The 23,290-nt window shown below is 40.2% G+C and overlaps 1 protein-coding gene across 3 annotated transcripts in view; it reads left to right on the top strand.

Moving 5' to 3' along the window:
- AFF2 (ALF transcription elongation factor 2) overlaps positions 1–22,978 on the top strand; it is a 410,708-nt gene extending 387,730 nt beyond the window's left edge. For all 3 annotated transcript variants that reach the window (XM_077825719.1, XM_077825718.1, XM_077825720.1), the window contains exons 19-21: positions 3,481–3,530; positions 7,788–8,002; positions 13,678–22,978. In XM_077825719.1, the coding sequence (XP_077681845.1) occupies positions 3,481–3,530; positions 7,788–8,002; positions 13,678–13,799 (387 nt within the window). In that variant the 3' untranslated portion in view covers positions 13,800–22,978. The remainder of the gene's footprint in view (positions 1–3,480; positions 3,531–7,787; positions 8,003–13,677) is intronic.
- Positions 22,979–23,290: the final 312 nt, after the last annotated feature.

Genomic DNA, 23,290 nt, shown 5'->3' with positions numbered 1-23,290 from the left:
CTGAAGTCATCAGGAGCCTTTCTGTTGACTTTATTGGGCTTAGACCCCACGTTCACTGGCCTAGAATCTTCCATGGAATGTATTCCCAGTTACTTCAGACTTATTCCAGGTTGAATTTAGGCTACTGTCTCTTGGGGAAAAAATAGCCTGGCTCTGAAGGAAAATTTTGATAGTTTATATTTTACTGTAGACAATTATTTTTTTAAACATTTCTTTCTAAGAAGAGGCTTTGGGCCTGATTCTCTTTTACAAAAAGGCCACTTTACCCTGCCCTAGTTGTGTAAAGGAAACTTAAAGTGCATGTAAATATAATTTACTCTCATTTTAAGGTCCCTTTGCTCTGCTAGAGCAAAGTGGATTTAGAGTAAATAAGAATCAGGCCCATATTTTGAGAAGCAGTTAAAAAAATCTCAGAAGTAGTTTTTTTAGAGCTTCAGATTGAATGACACAAAAGAGAGAAAAGGAGTACTTGTGGCACGTTAGAGACTAACCAATTTATTTGAGCATGAGCTTTCGTGAGCTACAGCTCACTTCATCGGATGCTCACGAAAGCTCAAGTACTCCTTTTCTTTTTGCGAATACAGACTAACACGGCTGTTACTCTGAAACAAAAGAGAGACTTCATAGAATCATAGAATCATAGAATCATAGAATATCAGGGTTGGAAGGGACCCCTGAAGGTCATCTAGTCCAACCCCCTGCTTGAAGCAGGACCAATTCCCAGTTAAATCATCCCAGCCAGGGCTTTGTCAAGCCTGACCTTAAAAACTTCCAAGGAAGGAGATTCCACCACCTCCCTAGGCAACGCATTCCAGTGTTTTACCACCCTCTTAGTGAAAAAGTTTTTCCTAATATCCAATCTAAACCTCCCCCACTGCAACTTGAAGCCATTACTCCTCGTTCTGTCATCTGCTACCATTGAGAACAGTCTAGAGCCATCCTCTTTGGAACCCCCTTTCAGGTAGTTGAAAGCAGCTATCAAATCCCCCCTCATTCTTCTCTTCTGCAGGCTAAACAATCCCAGCTCCCTCAGCCTCTCCTCATAAGTCATGTGTTCTAGACCCCTAATCATTTTTGTTGCCCTTCGCTGGACTCTCTCCAATTTATCCACATCCTTCTTGTAGTGTGGGGCCCAAAACTGGACACAGTACTCCAGATGAGGCCTCACCAATGTCGAATAGAGGGGGACGATCACGTCCCTCGATCTGCTCGCTATGCCCCTATGTATACATCCCAAAATGCCATTGGCCTTCTTGGCAACAAGGGCACACTGCTGACTCATATCCAGCTTCTCGTCCACTGTCACCCCTAGGTCCTTTTCCGCAGAACTGCTGCCTAGTGAAGGTGCTGTGCATCCTTCATCTAGTGAAGGTGCTGTGCACTAGTGTAAAATTAGGTAAATGTGCACTCAGAACAGGCTTGAACTGTGCGTGAATTGCATGTTCAGGCTCTCTTTGTATTCAAAGTCTAGGAGACTCACATTTAAGCAAGAGAAATATTAACAGAATATGACTTTCCTATTGCTATGTGATGCTCTCTGTCTTTTACCTTTGCCACAAAGAAGGCATGGTTCGAAGGTTTTCAGTAGGGCAGCTGGGGAAGCGCAGAGCCTTTTATTAAATGGGTTGGGCCTTTAAACAGAGCTGTTGTTCAGATTGAAGTTTTGCACACTTTTCAATGTGGAAGGTGACTCACTAGGTCTTATGGTGACCAGAGAGCAAGTGTGAAAAATTGGGATGGGGTGGGGGATAATAGGCACCTATATAAGAAAAAGTCCCGAATATCGTGACTGTCCCTATAAAATCGGGGCATCTGGTCACCCTTCTAAGCCTGCAGTACAGGGACCAGGTCAGGAATTTTTCAACAGAACTTTTTTTCATCAGAAAATACAGATTTATCAAAACCAAAACTGCTTGCAAGACAGGGTCCGTTTAGACAAATTTACTATTTAAAAAACAAAGGAAAAAAAAAGTTTCAGTATTGTCAGAATGTCTCATTTTGATATTTTACAAAAAAAGTTCGGTTTTTCAGGTCAAAATGGCTTTTTGACTTGAAATTGAAATTAATATATGTTTAAAAATGTTTAAAAAACTAAAAAGTCAAAATCAAAATGCCATGTTTTAAAATTAACAAAACGAAACATTGACCCGATTCAATTGTTTTTTGAGATTTTTTTTTTCTTTTCATCCTGATTTGGGACAAGAACATTTTTCAAAATCTCAAAAACTCTCATGGGATGGGAAAACTGTTTTCTACTCAGCTCTAACCCACAGCACTCTCCTGACATTCAGGAGAGCTAATGTCAAAGCTGCTTTTTCATGGTTTGAAGACCTTCCAGATTATTTCAATGATCCCTCTCCTTCACATGCGTGAACATGCACACAGTTATACACTACACACACCATCTAATCCAAGCCATTCCATTCAGTGTTGACATGTTTAAGGAAATGCAAAGACCACACAAACAAACCAGTGTTTTCTGCTGGATGGTGTTATCTAGTTTGGTCAATATTTTCTGAAAGCTATGGTTGAAGAGTCAGGAGAATAAGGTCTTCTTCCTGGCTACCACTTACTCTCTTTGTGACCTTGGACCTCACATGCAAAATGAGTATGAAAGTAATCAAGTGGGTATAATAATAATAATAATAATTCAAACACTTCACAGAGGTGTTGTAAAGCTTAACTGAATTTTCAGAATGCCTTTTGAAATCTTTGCAAGAAAAGCAATATATACAGTCGCTACAGAGAGAGGCAACTTGTTACTCATCTTAGATAACTAAGGCCCTGATTCTACCACCCTTAATGGGAATTGTTGCTGAATAAGATACCATCTAATCTGAATAAAGCTCGCAATGTCTGGGCTTTATTATTTGTTTGCTTGTGGTAGCACCTGCTATATGTTAGGTGCTGTACCAACACAAAAGAGAGAATGGGTAGGGAAAGTATGTGTTTATACACACTATAAAAGCAAAGGACTTCATTCATATCCCGACAATCAGACTCTTTTCGTCCCTTCATGTTGTGTATATATGTTGCGTCACATTCACCTACAATATATAGGTTCCCCTAATTCCAAACATCAAACCCCCAAGCTTCCTTTGTCTGATGAAAAGCGTGCAGATACTCCTGAAGGTGAAAAGCCTTTGAAGAGCTTACTTTGCAGAATAAATTTTAGATAAGGATAATTAAACCACTTCTTTATGAACTGCATCTGATTCTACTGGAGTTTTGGTATGTCGAGTCTTTTACCAAGTGACTTTCACACTCCTGATTGGAGCCTACTAATTATCCAACCAGCTATTTTATTACGAGATAGTAAAGTTGGGCAGATATTCTGCATGCACCGGAGCTCCTGCAGCCAAAACGGGAAGCACCAGGTCTTGTAATCAATATTAATCTGCTTTAAATCCTACTAGCATCTCCTCCTGAACCAACAGAGAATTATCTCCTGTATTTACCTTTTGGTTTTGTTTCTTGCAGAACTCTTCAAAAGCCTCCCAGGCCCCCTCTCCTTGGGGAGGCAATGGAAAGTGAGTATTGCCACTCAGTACTTTGTCATGGAAATACATGGTTAACGGTGGGGGGATGGGGTGGAGGCGAGGGATTGTTATATTCATCATTCAAAGCTGAAAATCAGCTCTTAGATCATACTAAAACTTTACACAATTTGCGGTCACGTTCCAGTCACGCGGCAGGACTGAAAAGTTCATATGGGCTGGTACCAAATTCTTTGACAGTTTGATCCTTAAGCCAAATGAGGGCCATAAAAATACCTGTTAATTAGCTAGCAAGTACTATGTCATTTCAAGAAGCCAAAGTAAAGTTAACCTCCATTGCAGTGATTTTTTTCAATGATTCGTTCAGTAATGAAATACCATTGAATATTTCATTGATATATGGTAAGTGCTGTTTAATAAAAGTGAAGGCGTAATAGTGGTGAAAATGTGAAGGCACTTAGTCAGCCAATTATCTGAATCTTTATATTAATGCTAAAACACCCTCACCTCCAGTATAAAATCACAGTAATGTAATTATGATCTGATGGTCAATGAAGGTATGTTACCATCGTTTCCTTACTTTCGCACATGATATATATTGTACTCTATGACACAGATTCGTCTTATTCCCTGTTCAGGGCTATGCATGCAAGTCTAGACAAAATCAGTAGCTTGCACTTGTCCACATTTCACGGACCAAATGCTAGCTGGTACCTGGAGACAAGTATAACACCCCCTAAATGGGCAAACTGGTGTGCTACAGAAGGAGCTCCGACGTGTGGATGTATCCTGGCTAAGGCCATCCAAGAGGGCACTGAGTAAGCAGACCCTGAGTGAGCAGATGTAAGGGAACTTCCAGAGCTTCACAGGCATCTGAAATGAAAACAATTCAGTCTATCTTAAAGCTCTTTAGATTGTGAGCTTCTCAGAGCAGAGATCATCCTTAAATGCTTGCAAAGCACCTAGCGCATAGTAAGCGTGACTAAAATAAATAATAATAGTTGTATGGAAAGACAAGGCATGATGACATTATTAACAGGCTTATTCCAGAAGGGACTCCACTCTCCCCCCACACCAATGTGCAGCGTGTGGGACAAATTCTGCACCAGCTTCCACCCTGGTAACTCCACTGAGTGCAAACGTATTTGCAGCACTTTAACCCACTACTTCCATTAGACTTCTCTGGAGGGGACATGTAAGGAAATATATGAGTGCCACACCACATCTGGTCATTACATCTGGTCTCTTTCCAGATGTGCAAATTGTGCAGTGCTAGATGTTACAGGGTTTGATGCCGGAGTCACTTGATGAAATTCTCTGGCCGGCATTATATAGGAGGTCAGATTAGATGATCATGATGGTCTCTTCTGGCTTTAAAAATCTATGACTCTGTGGCGAAGGAGAAAATTCTTGCCCAGCCTCTGAACATGATCAGCTGCCGCCCAACATTTGGGTGGCTATCACTTCCATTTGACACCTAAACTGATCGGACTGTCTTGCAGCTATGAGTGAGAAAAAGTGCATCTGCTGTGCAATGCCGGCTTCCTTCTTTTATTCAAAGATAGAAGCTTTTATCACATAATAAGAACAAAATGTGAGGAGTCTACTGTTAAAATCGTATACATGATCTGACATACTAAAGAAATTCAGCCACAATGATACAGCCTACCCATAGCTGGGCCCTATACCACCTAGAAGTTACATGATTGGGTCCTCAGAGCAACGAGCAATATTCCACCCTGTAACAAAGTAATGTGATAGAGTTCACATGTGTTACTGCAAAAACAATGGTTCTGGGGCATGGAGTTACCAAGCAGGAGAAATCACACATATCAGCTGATACCAGACAAGAAGAGGAACATAGACTGGAAGGTATCTCCTGGGTCATTAGTCCAGTCCCCTGCATATAATCCCATTCTCCTAGAATCCTAGAATATGAGGGTTGGAAGGGACCTCAGGAGGTCATCTAGTCCAACCCCCTGCTCAAAGCAGGAACAATCCCCAATTTTTGCCCCAGATCCCTAAATGGCCCCCTCAAGGATTGAGCTCACAACCCTGGGTTTAGCAGGCCAATGCTCAAACCACTGAGCTATCCCTTCCCCACCATCCCTTGCTATTCGGAGGCTGTTCCAGAACCTCACTCCTCTGATGGTTAGAAACTCCTTCTAATTGCCAACCTCAGTTTATTTGTGACCAGTTTATACCGGTCTGTACCCAAATGTGTGTAATACCTAAGAGGGGCAGCTCACAGTTTTGGTCCAAAGGAGGTTTTGCAGGCTTTTTTTTTTACTTTCAGTTTGTGTGAGTTTGGAGCCCACCTGAGCTTTGTTTTGAACACTCAATTAAGCACATTTCAGGATTCAAAGCCATGAAAACCTCAGCTTTGCTCCCTGGAAGTTCAGACCACTTTTGCTGAAAGGGTTGTGAACCTCTGCAAAGTTGGCCCGAGTTCCAGGCTGGCAGTGAAACGAATTTTCCCTGGTTTCATTACAGAAATTTTCCTCACTTCAGCTGCAATAAGCACCAGGATAGAGAGATCTAATAGACTTGCCACAGTAATAATGGCACTGCACCTTCCCCTGCACAACAGGCTAGATCCGATGAACAAGGCACTTTATTTGGCTGACGTGCGTCAGCTTGTTTTAAGTGGCTTTAGTGAAATACTCTCGGTCCCTTTGCATACTGTATGATTGCTAACTGCTCCCAGACCTAATCAAGTGTAGTTCAGCTCTTCTGTACATTAAAGATGCTGTTTGGAGTATGTTTGGAGACTCAGAAATAAAACATTCATGCTGCAGGATACCCTTCAACATAACCCCTTGGCTGTGCAAATAGCTACTAACTGCTGATGCCATGTGGGTCTCATGCTATGGAGCTCAGCCAGGGGAGTCGTTACCGATCATACTCCAGTAGGAGGATGTTTTCTTCCCTTTGGATTAGGAAATGTGTAGGTCACACCAGTACTCAACTACCCTCTCCATTCTGTTGGGGCAAATTGTTCCTCTAGTCCAGAAGCTACCTGGCAGCAGCCAGTATGTGCGAGATGTGGGGTGTTCTTCACATATCCTTACCCCCATGCATAAATAGGGCCTGATCCAGCACCTATTAAAGTCAATAGGAATCTCTCCAAAGAATATTGTGGGTGATGGATCAGGTGGAACAGAAGCAGCGCGATCTTTCAGCTGCTCCACAGCTGAAGCAGTGATTGCTGCCTGACAGGGAAAGGGGCATAGAATCCCCGTTCTGCAAAGTTTGGCCCCTTTCCTCCATGCCGAGGGGCCCAGAAGCAATTCAGCCTGTATTTAAAGTGTTTTTATGGCAATCCTGTGCATTTGTTTGGCTCCAAATGTGGGGTGGGGGAGGGAGATTTTTGGAACCCTTAATCGTGTTAAAAAAGACCAATTTTCAAGGAGAAGAGCTGCGTGTGAGCATTCAGCGCTGTACAGTTCTAAACATGTGAGATTGCAGTGGATGACCTCCATGCTGCCTGCAGCCAGCAGGTGATTCCTAATTGCTGGTGTTAGAATTAAAAGAAAATCTATATGAGAACATTAGTGCTGCACTAAGTAGGTAACTTAAAACACTGCTCTTTATAAAACAGTGTGCAGATGAACGGCTGGCAATTAGAAACAAATCTTCATAGCAAGCCTTAAAGAACCCTATAGAGATATTCATAATTGTACAGTACCCTGAGTGCCTAATACTGCTCTGCGGGGTGCTTTTAAGAATTGCACTTTGCTTATTGTGGTGACTGTATTTGTAGCAAATTGTCATTGTGGTTTCCACGGAATTCTTTGATAATAATAAACCAATATTATACACTGAGTGTTTTCTAACTGCCAATAGCAGCTTCTGGCAGCTAGTAGAAAAATCATTACAGCTATGAGATACTTCTTTCTCTGAAAGATTGCTGTATTTGTCAGAGGTTTTTTTTTAAATAACAGGTTCATTTGTGGGGGGAATTAAAGCCCTTTTTTAATTTCAGTCAGTCCCAGTTTATAAACCTCTCCTCTCTTGTAAAGCAGGAGATCATCACTGAACATCTCCTCTGGACTGGGTCTAGATTTGATGTTAAGGTTCCAAGTCTGCTGGGGAGAGAAATGAAGCAGGGTGACCAGATGTCCCGATTTTATAGGGATAGTCCTGATGTTTGGAGCTTTGTCTTATGTAGATGCCTAGTACCTCCCACACCGTGTCCTGATTTTTCACACTTGCTATCTGGTCACCCTAAAATGAAGTGATTTTAAATGAAGTGTGTGCATGAGAACAATTCTCCTTTCTTTTTTCCAGGAGCACAGAGACTCCATCCCCCATGTCTCTCAGTCCATCTCCAGTCAGTTCTGTAGGGAGCAGTGCAGGCACGGCTGGGTCCTCGTCAGCAGGAACCATCACCATCCCCCAGCGCATCCACCATATGGCTGCCAGCCATGTAAACATCACCAACAACGTCTTGCGGAGCTATGAGCACTGGGACATGGCCGACAAACTGACTAAGGAGAACAAAGGTGACTTGTTCAGTTTCTTCCTTTTGCTATTTTGGTAGCTGAAATGCAATTATTATTTTAGTTATCATTGGGGATTGAACCCAGGACCTCCTGAGCTCAGAGAATAAGCCTCTTCAGTTTGAGCAAATGGGCCAAGTCCCCTTGTTGGGGATAGTAGCCAACTCATATCATCTATATATCAAGCACAGCAGGGGGCCGTGTAACACACACTGAACAGTGGGTTATAAGAGCAGCTGGCAAATAACTGAACAAAGATTGGTTTCAGAGTAGCAACCATGTTAGTCTGTATCCGCAAAAAGCAAAGGAGGACTTGTGGCATCTTAGAGACTAACACATTTATTTGAGCATAAGCTTTCGTGAGCTACAGTCATTGAATGCATCCAATGAAGTGAGCTGTAGCTCACGAAAGCTTATGCTCAAATAAATGTGTTAGTCTCTAAGGTGCCACAAGTCCTCCTTTTTTTTTTTTTTTTTTGAACAAAGATTGTGCCCCGAGTGATGCCTGCTTCTGAGTCGGTGAATACGTTCCCCATTTCAGCCTCTCGCAGAGTACTGAGGCTCTTTTCATATTGCTGTCGTCATCCAGTAAAGATGACTCACATGTTAGTTAGGATAATAAGTGAACCGTAGATGTTCTATTTGTTCCCCTGTGAGCCTGATTATGACATGTTTGTTAGAAACCATGACCTTGGTTTTCCTAAGATCAGTCTTTGCAAAAAGAAAAGGAGTACTTGTGGCACCTTAGAGACTAACCAATTTATTTGAGCATAAGCTTTCGTGAGCTACAGCTCACTTCATCGGATGCATCAGTCTGTGATTCAGTTAATTTATTCAGATCAAGCATAAGTCTTTACCATGGTTGACTCAGAGCAGTGTTGGCAAGCAGTTCATGGCTGGTTTACAGTGACTTCAATGAAGTTGGAAGGGGATGTAACTAAAGGTTCAATTTGGCTCACTAGGGACAAGCCATAGACCATCATTCAGGTCCCACCCTGTTCCTACTGAAATAAATGGCAACGTACCCCTAGACTTCATTAGTGCAGGAACAGGGCCTAACTGGGCAATGTTCTGTTCATAATTTGCTCATCACGTTAGAGCAGAATAAAATCTTATATAGATGCCTGCAGCTTGATGTTGCTCCCATTAAAGTCAATGGCAAATTTCCACTGACTTTAGTGGGAGCAGGGTCAGGTCTTAAAGTGTTCTACCTTTGAATGATAACTAGAACCAGGGACAATACTAAAGTACATGTCCAGGCCTCCCCACCATTTCCGGTGTTAATATACATTAGTAAATTTGCTAGCAGTGCAATCATTTGGGATTTTTTTCTGTAGTTGCATCCATTTTCAAAACATGCTGAAGTAATTCCTTTTCAAATGTGCTGCAGAATTTTATCAGTGGCAATGCAGAAGGGTGTTCAGATAGGAGAATGAGATGACAATAATCATGTAATTAGCTCTGTGTGTTGTGGAGTTGTTAAATGTTCTGCTTGATATTGAATCAAAATAGCTCGGGCATTCAGCCAGCAGACAGAAAATGTACCCAGCAAATGTTATCAGTCCCCGAGCTGGATGGGGAAGAAGCTGCTGAATCTCATTCTGCATCTTTATGCCCTACTCTCTTCTTTGTTCTCATTTTGATTTCTGTTCAAATGAGCCTGGTCCTACAAATGCCTTATGAGAGTAATCCCTATTCATACGAGTAGACCCATTGACTTTAGTAGAACTAGTTGCATCAGTAAGGGTTTCTCACATGAGCAGGATTTAGAGGATTGAGCCCCTAGTCTTAAATTTCTTTCCTTTTCTTTCCTTTTTTCAGTCTGCAGTGGACACATAGCTTGTGTTGCTGTTTCATTTCATTTTGGTATGAGAAGCCATTGAAGGGAAAAATGAAGTTTACAGCACTTCATATGGTGTCCTCTTTTGCATTCTGGGCAGAGAGACATATTTTCTAGTTAAATATTAGCTTAAAAATGCATACTTGAACACTGTTATACTAAAATTTGAAAAATTGGGTAGAAATAAAAGATAATGCTAATATAAGGATTTCTACTATAGCCACTTTTGTTGAAATCTACAGGTTTTCAATATATTGCATGACAAAATGTCTTTGACGGGCAAATAATTAAAATATTTCAACATGAGAAATAACAATTTCATGAAAATTAGCTTCAATAGTAATAGTTATTAGTGGTTTTCATTTGTAGATCTCAAAGCTTTGTACAAAAGTTATTGTTAGAGCTGATCAAAACATGTTTTGTTGGTTGGTTGGCTGGTTGTTTTGTTTTCCCTGCAGAAAATTTCAAATTTTTGGTGAACAGTCAAAATCTGAAATATTTCCAGTTGGAAGTGCCCCCAACGTGCTTTATGGGAGGTGTAGTTCAGGTGTTTCATATTTCCATTCTCCTCTGTGGGACAGGCTCCCTAGCTGGACTACATGTTCCCCTTTTCAGCGTAGACATACCCTTACTTGAGTATTATGGAATCAGGGCTGTTTTAATACACATTGCATCATTTTTCCCTCAAGGAGAAACCTATCACATCTATAGCAATTTAGGCCTGTTTGATCCAGTAAATTTCAGTCTAATGTTCTTTCATATAGGTTTAATTAGTTGCTTCGGCTTGTAGCATGCTAGATACGTGTTTTCAGATTGGGAAACTGAAATTAGTTTTGACATTTAAAGAAATTATTATTTATTTGAATATACAATCGTGCAGATCACTGGAACGTTGGCAAGACTCTGGATTTTTTCACTCGTAATTCTGTTGATTTCACTTGGTGGGAAAAAGACACAGGAAGGAAGATTAAAGTACCTGCTAGTTGCCATTTCTTTACATACCTGGTGATATCCCTAAGATTTTTTTATGCTTACCTCCAGCCATACTGCTTTGTTCTGTGATACAGTCTTATCTCACCAGGTGATTCAGTTGTTTGTAGTGTTGTTGTAGCCATGTTGGTCCCAGGATATGAGACAGACAAGGTAGATAAAGTAATATATTTTATTGGACTAACTTCTGTCGGTGGAAGGGACAAACTTTCGAGCTTCACAGACCTCTTCTTCAGGTCCAGGGAAAGGAAACAGAGTGTCTGAGCGAAATACTAGCTGGGACAGATTGTTAAGCATAAGGAGTTAACACATGTTGTGGGAAACCACTTCCAATGAAGTGGGCAATTGAAAATTAGATTGTTAAGCATAAGGGGGTCACACATGCTGCAGGAGCCCACTTAAAATGAAGTGGGCAATTAAGGGTTAACAGGCAGTGGTATTTGTTCCCAACTGTTGTAATGAGCCATAAAACCAGCGAGTGTCTGTGGAGTCCATGGTTTTAGTGTCGAGCAGAGTAATGAATTTAAGTACCCGGGCTCAGCTTTTGAAGGTGTTGTGCAGGTTTCCCTTGAGGACAAGTATTGAAAGGTCAGGTATGGAGTGATCGATTTATGAGAAGTGCTTGCCCATGGGTGATAGCGTGTTTTTGTCTGTTATCATTTTTCTGTGGGAGTTCATTTGCTTAGGTGATCAGGATCAGACTGGGTCAATACACGGACAGAAGACCTCCAAGAAGCCCTCAGATGCTGGAAACAGTACTATGGTGATGCAGTAGCTGACATCCATCCTTCAGAACCCTAGTGTTGGGGATAGATGGCACGGTGCTGAGGGAATCACTCTGTTTTAGATGAGCTGATACCAAAGGGTCTTGACCACTTTTTATTGTGATTATTAGTTACCATTGGCATTATGGTAGTTACTGATTATGCTAGGCATGGTAAACACAACACACTGAGGGTATGTGTATGCTGAAGCTGGTGGTGTGATTTCCAGTGTGGGTCATACTCACACCAACTCTGAACCAGCCAGCGTGCTAATAATAGAAGAGTAACCACCTCCAGCCCAACTACATATCTAGGATTTCAGACAGGATCATACTCTGAAAGACAGCTACTGCCCTATGAGTTTACAGTCTGAATAGATGAGACAGACAACGGGGTGGGAGAACATGGGGTGAAATCCTGCCCATTGAAGTCAATCTCAAAGCTCCTATAGACTTGTTCTCTTTGTGGGGTGAGGAACATCACAGCGTTCTACTCTTTCCTTCACCCCCTGATGTGATTAGAGATGGCCTGTAGGCCCACTCCTAAATTTGACGTTTTCATGGAGTAGGGATCGAGGATAGCAGCCCAGCTCTTTGTGGGATATTTTGCTTTCATTCCCCTTCTCAGGGCAGCGTCTCAATGCCGGGAGCTCTTTCACCCTCAGGTGTTTCCATTTCCTCGTTGCCATGCTCCCCAAACTCACCTATTATGAGGGCCTGAAGTTGCTGAAGATGATCAGGGCTAGTGGGTGGCTGAGACTGCAAGGCGTGTCTCTACCTCTCTCTCTCTCTCGGCTCCTCCTGCTGCCACAACACCAGAAGCTGCAAGGAGGGAACAGATCCAACAGAGGTTGTTGTGAGTTGCAGAAAAGGAGCCTCTATCATTTCAAGAGTAGCTTCTGGTGACTAGGTGAAGGTACTATAAGAGAATCACTGCTCATTCCCAGCTGTTTCAGTCATGCAAGCAACAACTGAGAACCTGGCACACACAGCAGAAAATCAAGACCAACCGAGTCAAAACACGACCACTAGTAAACACTGTAGTAATATTCTAGCCAGTTTCCATCTTGGATATTCTGCCTGTTTAAAGTTTCAACTTGCAGTTTCAATTGCATTCACTATTCTTCAGCTCCTGCCATATAAGCTCTATGTAGTGTTAAGAAGCTGCCACAGTTTCACTCCAGAGGTGGCTGCATTTTGTCAGCAAGCACAGTATCTACTGTAGTTTCTGTAGCAGTTTGTAAAAGATTTTGAGGTCTTCAACTGAAAACAATATAGAAATGTAATATATTTCAGAGAAAGACAGATAGTTTACAATACAATAATTTCAGCAAGACAGATTTTGTATCACAATGTACGTTTGTTATGTGGTTTATATTCATTATGCGACATATAATGGCCCGTTTATAACTGTTGGCAACACAAGCCAGTTTTCTGAATACATTGTTTCCTTTATGTCAATTCTGTATCATTATAATATTCAAAGGGGTGGATATTCAACTCCAACATCACAGTTTGACCCCAAGTAGTAGTATAAGGGGAAGTCTTTTTACTTACGTCATACCATATATTTTTTTCCATATATACAATGTAGGAAGGTTTGTGAGATACTATATATATACTATATATATATATATATATATATACTATATATATCACTGAGCAGTGTGGGTAATTAACCACTAGAAAAGCTTGCCTAGGGACATGGTGGATTCTCCATCACTTGCAGTCTTGAAGACCAGAATGGTTATCTTTCTAAAAAATCTTCTACAGTCCAAGCCGCCATAATGGGCTTGCTGCGGAAATGACTGGGTGCGGTGCTTTGGGGTCTGTGTTATAGAGAAGGACTTAGTTTGCTAAGTCATCAGGGTGGTTCCTTCTGGCGTTAAAATCTGTGAGTCTATGAATCACATTAATACAGTCCTGAGATATCTTATCAAGAGTCATTCATGTATGCTAGGTCTGCAGGCTCATGAGCTTCTGAGAACTCACTAGTTGCTTCATAACCACTGAGCGTGAAATAATCTTAATTAATGTATTTCTGCACAGTTACCTGAAACAATGACTCCATTTCCTGTGTTGCAGAGTTCTTTGTAGACCTGGACTCAGTCATGGGACCATTAACACAACACAGCAGTATGACCAGTCTGGTCCGTTACGTTCGACAAGGACTTCACTGGCTCCGCATGGAGGCACATTTGTTGTAGTGACTGCTGCCCTCTTCATAACATCCCCATTGTCCTACCTCTGCCAGCGCACAGACGATCACTGGTGGAACGCCACTCATTTCTGGAACTTGATTCATGTAACTTCATTTTTATTGCCTTTTTTGATATCTTATCTATTGGAAGTAGAAGTCACCATAAATGGAACTTACGACTCAAGAGCAGTATGTGTTGTACCATCTAATCATTTTTGACAATTTCTATGCCTTGCGTCTCCTGGATCCTGCTATCCTTATGTGCTTTATGGAACGGTACATTCCCTGCAGTATTGTTTTAAGTCGACACTGCCTTCGAGTGAAAATAAAAAAAGCACTTTGAGAAGATATGGATTCCTGAGAAATAGTACAAAACGTCTTAAATATATGAGGGTATATATGAAAATTCTCTTCTGAAATAAATTAGTAGAAGTTATAGCCATTCACTCAGAATTGTCCTCTGAACCCAAGCCAAGCTGTTCACTGCTTAGTTCTGGCATCATTACCTGCAACTGTTTATTGCTAAGATTTCCTACTTTATATAGGCCTGGTCTCTAAAAAAGGGCTCTGAACATCTTATAGGTATGTAGCGTAAAATCACCAAAGGTGTCAAGAGATAAAAGATTGGGAGGAATGATTAAAGAAAGATGCCACACTACGCAATGAGGTTTTGATATTCTTTTCTCTTTATTGTTGGCTTACCAGTTTAAGTGGGCAGAACAAGGCAGTTGATTAGGCAATTTCAAAACGTTGGCTTTCATAGTCTTAGCTACCATTCATATACTCAATCGGTGAACTTTCTGTCCTACTGTTTGGTCTCAAGCAAATATTCCTCCATGATTTTTCTTGTCAAACAATCTCCTCTTGCATAGCGACTCAGTGACAGCATGTGTTAACAGGAGTGCTACATTATAAACATTGATATTGTATGTGAAAGTATGGATTCTTGATGAGATTCGCTAGCAATTTAACTGGCTGCTGCTGAGGCACTTCCAACACCCTGGGGCATTAATTTACACCTGTTTTGTTGATTTCCAAGCATTAGAAGCAGACAGTATTATCTTACTTTCTTGAAAACAATGACAAATTAAAGGCAATCACTAGATTTACCCAAAAGCAACATATTTGCTTCATAATGGCCATGAATACTTCAGTCTCCCAATTCTCCAAATTACCCATTTTCCAAGTTCCATTTTTATTTACCCATGCTGTCATATTTTGACCATTCCTTTAACGCATGCATAATCATGAGACAATTCAGAGAAAATTTCAAAGCAATCTTGAATAAATTAGACCATTTCATTCACTCGTTCCTTTTTTTTTTCCTTATAAGCTGCGTTGGTCTTGTGGCAGCCCTGCAGGAAGCAATTGTGCATGAAACAAAACAAAATGAATTTATATCGGTAATTTACAAGACTTTAAATGGCCTCATATCATTCTTGATGTAATGCTGGCACACCTTATCAAACTGTAAATTTCATTTATATAAACAAAAAAAAACCCCTCCTGGCAATGTAAATATCATTCTGGGTCACATCTCACTGAAATAACATGACGTGTATTAAGTATCATCCAGACATTATTTAATTGTAATTTCCTTTTGATATATAAGCCTGTATATCCTTTAATCGGGCAAGATATTGAATTCTACTAACTGGATTGTGACCAGATAAATAGGACAAATTTGCATTTAAAAGGTTCAGACTGCTAGGTTTTTAAAACAGGTCTTACACGTTTCCAATAAGGATTGCGCCCAATCCATATTTTAAGATAAACTTATCTTTTTAAACAATTGTGTATTAGCTCCTATTAATAAATACCTTTAAAAATTCTATAAATCATAATATTTTGTTCCACAACGAGGTCTTGTAAATGTAGCCAGTGTGGGAAGTATACCATAGATAAATCATGCTGATGGGGTAGTCTATAAAGGACAGAACATGCACATCCTGGATTAGTTTTACATTCCTGTTCCGAAAATAATCAATGTACCCTTATCTGTTCTTTGAGGGGTTCAGGTAACATGGCTGAAACATGAATCCAAAAGAACTTATCATACTGATTCTGGCTCCTTTCTCTAATGAATAAAACCAGGATATCAAGAACCCTTCATAACCATAAAAAGAGGGTGATTTTCAAACACGCAGCTTTTTATTTAACAGATGAGCGTCGGTGTTTCTGATAACTGAACTGAAGTATTGATGGGTTGGTTGTGACCTACGTTTTCCATTCTCTTTGTAAGGCCTCTCCTATTGGATTGACTAACTATTCAGCCTAATGAAGAACATTGTTCTCTCTTATTATTTTAACGTAGACTGAAATCCTAGCCTGCCATGGATTTACGAAGGCTATATATATATCTTGAAATACAATCTTCAGAGACATGACTGTTCAAAGAGTCAGCTACCCTCTCTGAGTCAGGGTATTATCTTTCCCCTGTTGCTTGTAGTAAACAGACGCCTATCTCAAAATTTAACATACATTCACATCTCCTTTACCTAGACAGCTTAGAGAATTAGCCAACCTGATTTTGCCTCCTGTGACTTAGTTTGAAATGTATGTTGAATCAATGGCACAATTATAAGAAGTCCAGCAGTCAAGCCTAGGATCACAAGCCAACATACTATTTAGCAGTCTTGTTTCAAAAGCAGCTTAGAAACAAATTAAACATGGAGAGTGAATTACCTTCTTATCCCTGGGGATGATGCTTCTTTTGGGTTAGTTATTAAGGATTATTGCACTTTTACAGGCACTATATTCATCACCTTTCAAATGCCAACATGGCATCTTCATGGAGTAATTGTACTCTTTAAATTATCATTTCAAGTAGATTTCATTGAATGAAATTGTTTGCTTGTTTTGAAGGGGAAGAGTTTTGATGTATGAGGGGATAATGTATCTGCCTGGGCTTTTTCTCTGTCACCCTGTCAGAGATCGTGAGAGAGGCCCCCAAAATTATGAGGCTGTCTTCAAAATCATGAGGCTTTTTTCATAGCATATTTTGTGTTCCTTTTATTTGTCTTATCATTTCTGAGTCTTTAAGCAACACTCAAGTCATGTTTTCAAGCGTCCCTCCATAACCATGAGAACTAGAAATATCCTTTTTTTTTTTTTAATGAAAGCTGGAATGCTCATGCAGGTTCCTGATACCTGCAGCTGGGTTTTCAGAAAGACACCAAACATTGCAAGAGGTGGCATGTTAAGTGATGTTTAGATCAATATGCATAGCACTATGGTAAAGGGAACACACAGGCTAAGGACTAAAGTCTAAAATATCGGGGATCCGTCAGTGCAAAATGACGGTGCAGCAAAGTCCAAAGTGCTCAAGCAAGGTGCTTACACACCTTGTGGTGGGCTTCATTGGTCTTAAATGGTGGGTATGGCCTTGTGCCTACTCTGAGAACAGTATGTATTTCCCAGACACATGATGTTCATTAAGGAACTGAGGTCCATAGTAGTGGATGCTCTTGAGGGGAAAGTTTAGGAATGCTACCATATGCCTCATATGGTCGCATCAGTTGCTCGCCTGAAGTATAGGGCTAGCTTTTCCTAGGGCACTTCTCACTCAAGAAAACTTCCTTTGCGAGTAGGGAAAGTTTGGACCCGAATACAAATTGCAGGATTTGGTCCATTGTTCACACTTCTTTAGCTTTGCTTATTTAAATAATTTTTTTTTAATCTGGATTTTTATTTTTTTCCAGTTGAGCTTGTTATTTTATTGGGAGCATTTGGTGGCATCCTTCCCAGCATGTTTCTCAGAGTTGAATTTGGCCCTCTTCTTGCTGTTGCATGACCTTTGGATTCTTGGTCACTTAATAGGCTCAGTGTGTAAATACTGATTGTTTTATTTATAGGTGACCTCACTGGGAAGATAGGGGAGGTCTGTTGTCTTTAAAAAGTCTCAAGGTCAAGGACTTTGGTTCCTTCTTATGAAACAAAATGATCCACATCCTAGGTTAGTATATAAGATGTTAACTCTGAACCTTTAGCTAAAATTAATTTCTGGGGTGCTTCTAAATTCAAAGATTTTTAGGATATTCCTCCCTGAAAACTTTTTGACCAACTTTTAGCTACTTTGAAGGACATATTTTTGTCATGTTGTTTTTGTGGGTATTTAATTCTGTTTTTTTAAACAAATTATTATGTCAGGGAAAGAAAGCTTAAAAGGCTGAAAGGCTCAGTGGCAACAATGGGACCTTTAATAACTGTTTGGAGATGTAAGAAAAGTTCGGTTACAAGGAAGTGAGCAGTGAGCTTCCTTGATGAAGCATTACTTTTATGTGGTAGCGGGGACATTAATGTGTCCCTCTGTAGAAAAGGGCCCTTACCCCCAGTCAGATAATGTGCCCCATTCTCTTGTCCCAAGCAAACTGAAATACAGTAGAAAGCAATGGCATCTGCACAGGCTTGATCCTGTCTTCATGGAAATCAATGGCAAAGCTCTCATTGACTTTCATGGTGAAGGATCAGGTCTTATATGCATATTCCATCAGCATACCATAGGGAGTATTTGCCACGCTTGCTCAGACCACCAGGCCATCCAGTATCCTTCCTCCATCAGTGACCAGTGTCTGATACTTCTGAGGAAGGCAAAAAAAGTCTCAATACACCCATAATATTGCATATTAAACATATTGTGTGCGTATCATCCAGCTGTGCAGACCCCACCCGCTGAGGTGTTGGTATAGCACATGAAAGGGCCTTTGAATTGCTAGCAAGTCTACCTGATTTTATTGTATTTCAGTGGGAATTCTGGAGAAGGAAAGATCGCAAGAAAGTTTAAAAATAAGGGCCACTCCACCATCCTTATGCTCCTTGCCTCATTTGCAAGTTTTACTTTATGTAGCATTTAATGATCAAATGTGCGCCCCCTAGAGGTGATTTTTATAAAGGCAAATAAGATAAATCGTGTTAGGATTGGAAGAGGTCCATTTCTTGACCCTCCTACACTTCCAAAACAGAAAACCTGTTTTTTTGGCCAGTTTTTGTGCAGTGTCTAGCACAATTGGGGTACTGGTCCATGACTGAGGTTCCCAGGCACTATGATAATACAAATAATAAATAAGAAGAAGCTCCATAGACACAAAATCCTATCCAGGCATTCTGTATTGTCTAATAATATATAGGCTAAGTGCTCAATCATTATGGTCCTCACCATCTTAACTTTCCTAATGAGCAACCAATGTTTTTCCCTGATTAAAGTTCAGTTGTGGTCATGTTTTGGGGGTCTTTTACACAGCCTATCTCTAAGTTTTACTCTTGACAGTTTTATTTCAGCTAGCACTTTTCAAAGCCGTTTGATGTATTTTTGGGGCGGTCTTCAGATAGCAGCAGGCCTGATTCTGATCTCACACCAGTTTAAATCCATTGAAGTCAAAGGGCCTGATTTGGCTCTCACGCAGCATGTAGACCAATGTGACTCGGTAGGTTTACACTGGCAGAAATGAGTGCCGTTTCAAACAAAAGGCGTTACAGAGTAAAACTGGTGTTAGATGAGAACCTTACTGTGTCAGAAATACTTCATAAGAAGTACCATGAAGATAATTTGTCCTTGGAATCAGAGGGTACGTAGAAATATGTATGGCAGAAATGTGAAGCGCTGTTTAATGAAATTGGAAACCTACTGAAGAAGGGATGACTTCATGAGTGTGACTTTCTGAATTTGACCTGTTTGTACATCTGTGAAAAGGGATTTATTATTATTGATACGCCTGATGAAACCTGTCGGCTGTGATATTATGTCATGAGAAGGCCTTGTGCACCTCAACCCAGTCTGATGAATTAACCTGCCTTACTGTGTGGCTCCATGACACAGTGCACTAATATTGTCATTACAGTCCCTTTCTTGTAGCAAGGTCATTTTTTCCCCCACAGAACTTCACCAAGGACTGATTCCAGGGACCCAGAAACCAGCCCACATAGCAGTCTGTGGCCTGGGTACCTCTGGCATAGGTAGATGAAGAAGTCCCGCCCCTACCCCCACCCTACCCTCAGACTACGGAGCAGCTGCAGATCACAAGGGTACTTGATCCTCCTGCCTCATGGGGTTCCAGAGCTATGCCTCCAGTCGGAGCCTGAACATCTACACTTGTGTCCCATTAATTTCAATGATATTAACTAATGAGCAAGATGAGCTGGATTTGTGTGTGAACCAGTTTGGGTCTTTAATTCTACTCTACTGGAACGTGAGTTCCACTATATGCAAATTCCATTCCAACAAATTCCAACAATGCTTTACTCCCCATATTGGGCTTGATTCTACTCTCAATAACAACAGTTTTGCACTGGTGTAACTTCATTGACCTAAATGGAGTTACTCCTGATTTAGACCTGTATCAATCAGAGCATCAGGCTCATAAATGAGTTTCATTATAAAAAATACTTAGGGAAATGTTACTTATAATTTAGGGCTAAATCCCACATTACATACTGGGGGCCAAATGGTGCTCTGACCAACAGCAGTGGCAATCTAGAGCAACTCAAATGTCTTCAGTGGAATTCTCTGGTCCAAATTCTGTTCTTATTTTACCCTTAATAATGGAGTGATTGAGATCAACATTGGGCTCATTATGCCAGATCCTCAACTAGGTTAAATCAGTTACTTCAGTGGAAGTAACTGTATCTTAGGGCGGATCTGACTCACTGAGTTCAGTTTGGTTACTCAAGATCTACGCTGGGGAAACTGTAAGCAGATTTGATCTGTGACCAGCCCATAAATGTACTCAGCCCCTACTTAGGTAAAAAAACTTTGACTTCAGTGGGATATAAGTGTGAGGCAGAACATCAGGGATTTGACCTACTGGCAGGATGCATTTACTCCAGAATTTTTCAATTAACTGAATAGCTGGCAACAGCAAACTCTTTCTATGGTTCATGAAAAACCAGAATACAAGATCCTCATGTGATGTAGGTTGGTGCAACTCTATTGATTTCAATGGAGCTATTCCAATATACACAGCTGAGGCTCTGGCCCATAAACCCAAACCTTTTTTAATTTTTGGCCAACATATCTCTGTGCAGGGGAACTCCCAAAGCTTTATCATCGCACTTCTTGTTTATTGACCATGCTAATGAAGCTATTCCTGTTTTGTCTATAAGGAAATGGACTTTGCAAAGCAACGAAATCTAGAGTACTTTGTAAAGCCACATTAGACCACACAGCCTGGAAGAAGTACCCTCAGAACTGAGAATAACTCAATAGCTAGTGCTGTCCTGTGTTTTGTCTGATGTCGTTTAAATTTTCACTCTGCGCTTCCCCTGCTGATTTTTACGTAGAACGTGAACAACGATTGTAGGTTTCTGAAAGTCATCAGCCACATCCCCAGATGCCTTCCGTCAAGGTAGCTCCATTGATGTCAGAGCTGATTTACACAGCCTGAACGGGGCCTGTATAGTTTTACAGCCTGTGCTGTGTGAATTAAGTGCAGCTCTACAAATATATACTCAAGCTGTTTTCTAATAGTTAAAGCATCAGATAATCCCTGCTAAAAGAATTGGAGGTGAATTTCTGCCTGCAGTCTAGTCCTGCAGATTGTTTTGTTTTGAACTAAAAGGCATGGTGCAATTTCATTACCCCTCAGTTTAATATTTCCTGGCATGAGCATTAGCTTACATAGAAAAATGGCAAATACATTCAAATGTTGCGTAAATACTTGCAGTATAAAGATGGAATCTGTTACTCCTGCTCAAAGACATTTCAGAGGGTTGAAGTGTATTTTCTAAGCCAAATGAAATTTTGTATATTTAAAAATCATTGAAAATATGTATTAAGGGCGCAATTCTACAATTCTTACTTACACTGAGCACCTTAATCCACAGTTAGTTCCAATGAAATCAGTGGAGCTAACTACAAGCAGACTAAGTTACCGCTCATCATTAGGATGGCAGAATTAGGGCCTAAATAGGTTACTTGGATGCAGTCAGGAGTTTAATTTTAGCCATATCATGTGAGGACACTCATAAACTCGGTGTACATTTTATCCAAACTGACAGTCCCAGTAATTCCACAGACTATTGTATATTTTATTCCTTCGTGTATTTTCGTGACATCTCTGGATTGCATATCTTCTTCTGAATCTGAAATACTCTTTTAAGAAAAAAAAATCAATGTTCATGAGGCCTAGGACATATCATTGCAAAGTTTGAAAACAGATTTAGAGATCTGGTTATTTTTGTTTTACCTTCAAGCCATCTTTTGGTTTGTGTTTTGACTTTAGCTGTAGAAACCCCACGCCCAATTGTTTTTAAAATGGTACAGTTCGGATTAAGTTTTCTGGTTGCTGAAAAACCGAATAAGATGACTAACATATGGGAAAAGTAATAATGGCAAACTAAAGGGATGTTTGTTCTTTCTACATGTCTTGTTTTTTACCTGCTAGTGTTGGGATTAGTCTAGAAAAATCTGTGATTTCTCACCTCCATCTCTGACTATTGTGACAAAAAGCTCAAATTTGTTTTTTGAGTTTGTTGGGGTTTTTTGTTTGTTTTGGGTGCTTTTTTTGTATGTGTAGAAGTAACCAAAATGTCAGGAACATTTATATACCTTCTGTTCTGGTTACTGGCCACTATGACATCATGAAGACCTCGTGGCCTTCCTACCAAAGTCAGATTTAACTTCTACCTTGATGTTCTTCTCAATTAGCCATTGAAATTAGATTGTAATTTACTAAATACCCCTTTAGCTTGCATTCTTACTTTTGATTTATCCTTGAACTAGCCTTTTTTGTGCGTGTGCAAATATCATATCCATAATCGCTGCAATTCCACAAGGTGTCTTTGTTCTCAACAAGCATGTTATTCTTGTAAAGTTTTACGTATAAGTTAAGATGTTTTGTACAGACCAAGGTAACTGTTAAAATGTCAAGCAATTACTGAAATGTTGTATAGTTATAAAGGTTTGATTTCTTTTGCTTTATATGTATAAAATTGTATCCTGCCTGTTTTGCTTTGTATTTCCAATGTGTTGCACAATTATGCATTTTGTTTACATTTTGTTCCTTCTTAAATAACAGTAATACTTTATGTACAAACATTTTAAATGTACTTTTGTTGTTTTTAAACACAATGTCTCTATATAAATAATATTGGTTGAACTGGTACATTTGTGTCTCTCATAGAGGGGTTAATTATACTGCCAGTGCATTGAATTATTTAAAAAAAAACAGTAAAATAAAATTTTTATGAAAATGTAACCCATTTTATAGCTATAAATTATTCTGCATTAAGCTATTTTCTCATTCCTCTCCCAGGATACAATAACTGTGAGTTCTGGTAAGCACTGTTTGCAGGAGAGTTTTCATTGTTTTTAATTTTTAAAGAATTCATTTGAGTCGTTATGCAGAACTGAAGTGATTCAATATTGTGGAGCTAAATTTTGCTGATGCCATTTCTGGCAAGATAAGTGGTATGGCACACCCCCACAGGAACATCCGCAGGACGGTGGGAAAGGATTCTGTCTACCCCCACCCAATCCTAAATGGCTAAGGAACCGGTCTGAAA

This window comes from Eretmochelys imbricata, chromosome 9 (genome assembly GCF_965152235.1).
Source record: "Eretmochelys imbricata isolate rEreImb1 chromosome 9, rEreImb1.hap1, whole genome shotgun sequence".
Taxonomy (NCBI): domain Eukaryota; kingdom Metazoa; phylum Chordata; order Testudines; family Cheloniidae; genus Eretmochelys; species Eretmochelys imbricata.
Note: the sequence above shows the minus strand (reverse complement) of the source record. Positions and strands in the feature narration are given on the sequence as shown.